We start from the raw sequence: 6649 nt of genomic DNA, 5'->3' as shown, positions 1-6649 counted from the left end.
GTAAAGAATCTTCCGATGTCAGTCAAGAGCCTTGGGAGCTACTCTACCATTTTACAAAGTGTATTTCTTTTCGAAATTTCCACATGTTGATGTAATCGCAAATCTCCCTTCGGTCTTTTTAGTCCGCGTATAGGTTTTACCCGAAAACAAAATATCTCTAGTTTGATCAAACTTGTAGAAAAAAGTATCAGCATTCACAATGCCAAATCAATATTGTTAGATTCATTATGAAATGTAGTTTCATAGCGTATAAATTTGATATTGTAGATATTGATATTTTTTAATATAAATTTGGTCAAACATTGTAAAGTTTAACTTGACAAAAATCTAATATGTGCACTAAAAAGGACCTCGGAGGGAGTATCTAACTTCTTCTTGGGAATAAAAACCCCGAAATTTCCTGGAAGCTTCCTGCACTGACTAACATTATGCAGTAGGATATATAAATAGTCGTACTCTTAGTCTCTGACCGGCGAAAAACTCAGCTGCTCCACAACGATGGCCGGGGGTCACGTCGCGCTGTTCCCGCTGCCGTTCCAGGGCCACCTCAGCCCGGCGCTGCAGCTCGCCGACGCGCTCCACGGCCGAGGCCTCGCCATCACCGTCCTCCACACCACCTTCAACGCCCTCGACCCGGCCGCCCACCCGGAGTTCGGCTTCGTCGCCGTGGCCGACGGCGGCATGCCGGACGCCAAGGACGGCATCGGCAAGATCCTCGCGATGAACGATGCCATGGAGGAGTCAGGGTGCGTCCGCGACGCGCTCGCGGCCTTGGAGCCCCGCCCGTCGTGCCTTGTCATCGACACCAGCCTCCCCGCCGCGCAGAAGGCCGCGGCCGAGCTGGGCATGCCGACGGTCGTGCTGCACACCGGCAGCGCGGCCGCCATCCGCTTGTTCCGGTCCTACGCCATGCTCCACGACAAGGGATACCTGCCGGCGCAAGGTTAGTTACAGTCACTACTCACTACTAATTCTGTGTGTTGTTAATCGTGATCACAATTAGTTGCTGAGATCTCTGGATGGAATACTCTGCTCAGAGCACGAGCTGGACAAGCCGGTGAAGGAGCTGGCGCCGATCCGGGTGTCGGACCTGTTCGACCCCAGCAAATATCCCAACCCAGAGATGACGAACAGGCTCCTGGACACGGCCACCGAGGTCACAGACAACTCCTCGGGGGTCGTGATCAACACGTTCGAAGCGCTCGAGACCCCGGAGCTGGAGGCGATCCGTTCCGAGCTCGCCGCCAGCGGCGTCGGGGTCTTCGCCATCGGCCCGCTCCACAAGCTCTCCGCCATCGGCGGCGCCGGCAGCAGCCTGCTCGAGGCAGACCGGAGCTGCATCGAGTGGCTGGACGCGCAGGCCGCGGGCTCCGTGCTGTACGTGAGCTTCGGGAGCGTGGCCCCGGTGAGCCGGGAAGACTTCGAGGAGGTCGCGTGGGGCCTCGCCAACAGCGGCAGGCCATTCCTGTGGGTCGTCCGGCGGGGCCTCGTCATCGGCTCCGGCGCCGAGGACGTAGAGCTGCCGGAGGGGTTCGAGCGGGCGGCGGAGGGCAGGGGCAAGGTGGTGCGGTGGGCGCCGCAGCAGGAGGTGCTCGGCCACCGTGCGGTCGGCGGGTTCTGGACGCACAGCGGCTGGAACTCGACGCTGGAGGGCATCTGCGAGGGGGTGCCGATGCTGTGCAGGCCGCTCTTCGGCGATCAGCTGGCCAACGGGAGGTACGTGGAGGAGGTGTGGCGGACGGGAGCCTTGCTGGCGGGCAAGCTGGAACGGGGCAAGGTTGCGGAGGCGATCGCGAGGTTCATGGAAGGGGACGATGGCGCGGCCATGAGGGAGAGAGCGAAGGAGCTTCAGATCAAAGCAATGGAGGCTTTGGGCAGCGCGGGGTCAACTCAGCTGGCAGTAGACAAGTTGATAGATCACATACTGTCCCTATGAGTCGAAGTAATACATGGTTCACATGGTGCAGTCTGTCAGAACGTGTGTGTGGCTACGGCATGCAAACAATAATATTTGTACGTGATGGTCTGCAAAGACTGCTAGTCCCTCACTAGTTCAAATTTGAATCACCTATTCTGGGATGGAGGGAATAATTTCATAGATCTAAACGATCTTATATTCTTTTCACAGAGAGAGTACTTCTTTACTGATTTGACAAGCATAGTTTCGAAAGTGGGTGTGGTGAGTGTTGATAGAACATCGTTCTCCACTCATTCGTTGCTAGCACCTGATCCAAAGTGCACTTTCGTGTACTGTTTCCCTTTCACTTTTTTCTCAATTTTTTTCTCAAATACGCACGAGAGTGCGTATCATTCATTATAGAAGAAATGTGAGAGAGACTCCCAATGGGTCATGCAGGACATAATTTACAAATGGCTCATCGAAGCCATCTCCACCCCAAGAGCTACATGACGGACTACTCCTGAATTACCCGCGGTGATGCCTCCACTACTAACCCCTCAAGAGCTTTGCTGATCAGCCCCGCCGTCACCCATACCCTTCCCTCGTTGTCAATCCTTCGGATGAGTTGGGCTGGAGATGGAGACGCGCCGTTGAAGAAGATGTCATTCCGGTGTTTCTAGATTTCCCACATGCCTAGAAGGCACAACGCCCATGCGTACTTCTTGTTCTCGTCCCTCAGTTCTTGTCTGACGCACCAGTCGAGCAAGGTCTCATTGATCCTTGGTTCAAACTTTGGTCTTCCACTTGCGATAGCGACGCGGTGCCATATCTCCTTCGCCAAGACACAAATGATCATTATGTGGCTAATGGTCTCTTCACTCCGGTCACAGAACAGGCAGGAGGCTCGGTGGGGTAGCCCACGTCGAGCAAGCCTATCGGATGTCCAACAACGATTCTTGATGGCCAGCCAAGAAAAGAAGTGACACTGCAGTGGAGCTTTAGACTTCCATGTAAACGTTGTTGTAGGTGACACCTCGAGGCCTGCAAACTTGGCTGCGTACGCAGACCGATATACAGTCCAATGTATCTCAAGTCATCTCGCCCACATAGATCAACGTTGTGTGAAGAAACTGTAGAATTTGCACCCATGTGCGCCATCTTCTCCTTTTCAATACTTTGTTGAGATCTCCTATGCACATCCATGGCAAGTCACTGTCAGCTTTTAAAAATTCCATCATGTCCCATTTCTTACATCTGAGACTTGTATTTTCTTCTCAATACCAACATGTCAGACACCACAGTTCCTTGTTCACCTTAGGCCTTGTTTGTTTAAGCCCAACCAAACATATAATTTCTTGGATGGGCTTGTAAGAAGCACTTGCCGAAATTGCACTGTGAAGCAAAAGCACCTCCAGCCCAGCTTCCCTCACCTTTCACCCGCTTCTCACCCTCCCGCGAACTCATGCCCGTCGACTTCGCTGCAATTACATAAAAAATGTCACCGCTGCTTATACCCACCAGATTATACCAGACGCCGACGGGAGTAGCCATTGCTCAACCATCTCTAGGAATGACGCGTACTGCAGCCGGCCTTCCTCAACCATCTACATCGACGACACGTACAATGAAAAACAATTGCTCGGCTAAATAAGTGCTAAGCTTTTTTTTAGCCATTGTACAATATAAGCTAATAAATTCGTGTTTATATAACATCTTCGGCATCTAGGGGCATCACAGACTTTCACCGCTAGCTACAGCCTGACAAGCCATCCTAAAAACGTCACCAACCCTGTTTTTTGGCTTCTCAACTTCTACCAGCTCTAGACGCTTCTCGTTCAGCCACAACCCAAACAAACAGGGCCTTAGCTAGTAACCTTCATATCAATGTGATACTATGAGAAGTTCCTCATGCTGAGTTGCACTGAATTCTTCCAAAAGATGCCCAAGCCTCCACTTCTTCCACTAGTACAAACTACATAAGCATGATCATATCCTAATGAACCTGCCAGACTTTCCACACGGTACTTAGCAATTTGTGTTTCCACCACGCACAACACCGTCGAGGCACACTCGCGCAGTTCTTGAGCTGTTGCAGGGTCGCCCAACTCATAATAATTCCAGCATAGCATATACATTAGGCTCGGGGCCCTTCTCAAGGCCGCCGATGTTGTCCAGTTTTATGTGTTTTGGCCTTTTGGGTGATGTTGAGTTAGATATCTATATTGGGTGGGCTGTGGCGGAATCATTTCCTTTTTTGATCATCCCTCCTCCCCTTGTTTGGTCATTGTTTTCCTTCTAAGTCAAGTTTCTTTCTCAATGGACTCCTATCTTTCTCCTCCTCCTGGACTATCTCCTATGCAGTTTTGAGCGAGCTAGTTGCCGTGTAAGTTCATCACCCTCATCTGGTGGATCTGCATCTTGAGAGGATCTCTTCCTCGGCATGTAATGCTTATGCACTCGACCTTTGCCTCTATTTCGGTCACCCATCGGAAACCTTCCTGCGCACCGCTGCTATGCACATGCCACTAATCTCTTCTCCACTATCATCCACCTCCCATACTGCTTGTCCCCTACTACCAAACACCATCTTCACACTCTTCATGTTCATGCCCAATGAGTCCACAAACCTCAAAAAAGGGGGGATATTCTCATATTTAACTTGTAGAAAACATCGCCCCCCTCCCCCCCCTTCAATGGTCAACAGAGTGAAAATTGTAGACGAGAAGCCGAGCCCTTACCTGCACATAGTCTCGTTTAGTACAAAAGCCTTGGCCGCAATTGAAATATTTTTACATTTCCAATTCTCCAGGCAAGTTGCTCTACTACAACATAATGGCGATATAAGTCTGGCACCTTCTGAGTTTGTGCCTAGACGTAGAAACCGCCGAGCTTGCTTGATGTAGGATCCGCCCATCGTAATCCTCAATGATCACGGCAAAAAATGTCATCCTCTTAATGATAATAATGCCACCCTCTTTATAAAAGATGCCATCCTCTTAATGATAAAAATGCCATCCTATTTATATGAAAAATGACACTCTCTTATAATAAAAATGCCATCCTCTTAAATTCCATGGTAAAAAATGCCATGCTAGAGATGCCATTTCTTATAATAAAAATGTCATCATATTGCTAATAAAAAATGGCATGCGCTTAGTAATAAAACTGCCATGCCATTAAAAATAAAATAAATGTTGTCTCTCAATAATAAAAATGCCATCCTCTTAAAAAATGACATGCTACAAAAAACTGTCATGTGAGAAAATAAAAAAGGGATTTTCGGAATTGAAAAAAATATGTGTCATTTTAAACACAAGACAACCATAAATGGCCTTCTCAAGTCTCAACCTAGTGACGCTGGTCGCCCGTGCACGCACAAGAGGGCATGCCCCCACCTTGCCTCACGAATTTTCGGAAGGAAAAAAAAACACGCTTTCGCCAGAAGTAGCTGCACAATGAACCACTCCAGCGATCCTACATGTTGGACCAGTTCTTTTCGGTGATTCTCCCAGAATCGCCCCCCTCCCCAGCTTCTTCCAGAATCACCACTTCATATTTTTTTTACAATCCTATCTAGTTAAGGTCTAATTATTTAGGATTGTAAAAAACATATGGAGTGGTGATTCTGGGAGAAGCTGGGGAGGGGGGGGGGGGAGATTCTGGTAGAATCGCCCAAAAAAACCGGCCCGTTGTCAGTTCTGCTCTGAGAATCGTGGGACAACAAGAAGGATGTTCGCTGGGGTTAGCCACGAACGGTCGCCAGATAACATGGGTATTTCATCATAAGTAATTTCTTCCCTAATTAGTTTTTTTTCAAAAATCTGCTGTGTACAAGTTAAACACTGGCTTACCCTTCTTTTTTGGGAAAAACACTGCCCACCACGCCCGCCAGCCCACCCTCCCCCTTGTCTACGTCCGCAACAGAGCCTTCGACGACGGCGTGTTCCCCTACGGCCACGACGGCAACGGCGCCTCCCTAGACGACTGCCTGGACATCATCCACTTCGACCACAGGGCCGCCACCGCCCAGCTCCAGCTCCGCCCCGTCGCCACGCTTGACGACCCCAGGTACAATCTGAAGGCCTCCTGCGACGGCCTCATCATCCTTTCCACTTCCGGTGGCCTGAACTCATCTGGTGCCTTGTACTTCTTCGTCTGCAACCCGGCCACTCGTCAGTACGCTCGCCTCCCGCTGATCCGTGCTTTCGCGCTCTTGGGAATATACCCGCACCCAAGCAGTGGTGAGTATCGGCTACTGCTGTACCCAAATCCGAAATTGATGTATGATGGGCCGTCTCCTGCCGTTCAGGATGCCTGCTATGTCTTCGCATTGGGCTCCAGGCAGCCGCCGAGGCACATCGGGTGGCCGGATGTGGAGGAACTGACGCTCCACACTTCTGTGCTATGCCGTGGTAACCTGCATTGGTACCTACCACAGCATGAGAGTGAAAGCAACATGATAATTGTGTTCGACACTGCTACTGAGTCGTTCCTGCAGATGGGTGCTCCGGTCGTTCCTGGACATGCAGACCTGTTTGAGATGGATGGCATGCTTGGTATGTCCAGCTTTAGTGATGCAGGGACGGTCATTGATATCTAGGTGTTGCCGGAATACGAAAGTGAGCTCTGGGCCTTTAAGTGCCGAATTGAGTTGCCGGTTGAGGAGATCACCAAGCAGTGTGACAAGTATGATGGTCGGTGGAATGTGGTGGTCGTGCCTGGGGATGGCAAGTTGCTCGTGCTGGTCCG

General features: G+C 50.4%; 1 protein-coding gene across 1 annotated transcript; it reads left to right on the top strand.

The window, feature by feature from the left end:
* The first annotated feature begins 425 nt into the window (after nucleotides 1–425).
* LOC119270318 (DIMBOA UDP-glucosyltransferase BX9-like) lies at nucleotides 426–2125 on the top strand. The gene is made up of 2 exons (XM_037552316.1): nucleotides 426–943; nucleotides 1038–2125. Exons 1-2 carry the CDS (start codon nucleotides 499–501, stop codon nucleotides 1934–1936), a joined length of 1344 nt encoding a protein of 447 aa, XP_037408213.1. The 5' UTR covers nucleotides 426–498; the 3' UTR covers nucleotides 1937–2125.
* Nucleotides 2126–6649: the final 4524 nt, after the last annotated feature.

The sequence above is a fragment of the Triticum dicoccoides genome, chromosome 3A (genome assembly GCF_002162155.2).
Source record: "Triticum dicoccoides isolate Atlit2015 ecotype Zavitan chromosome 3A, WEW_v2.0, whole genome shotgun sequence".
Classification (NCBI taxonomy): domain Eukaryota; kingdom Viridiplantae; phylum Streptophyta; class Magnoliopsida; order Poales; family Poaceae; genus Triticum; species Triticum dicoccoides.
This window is presented reverse-complemented; position numbering and strand designations above follow the sequence as displayed.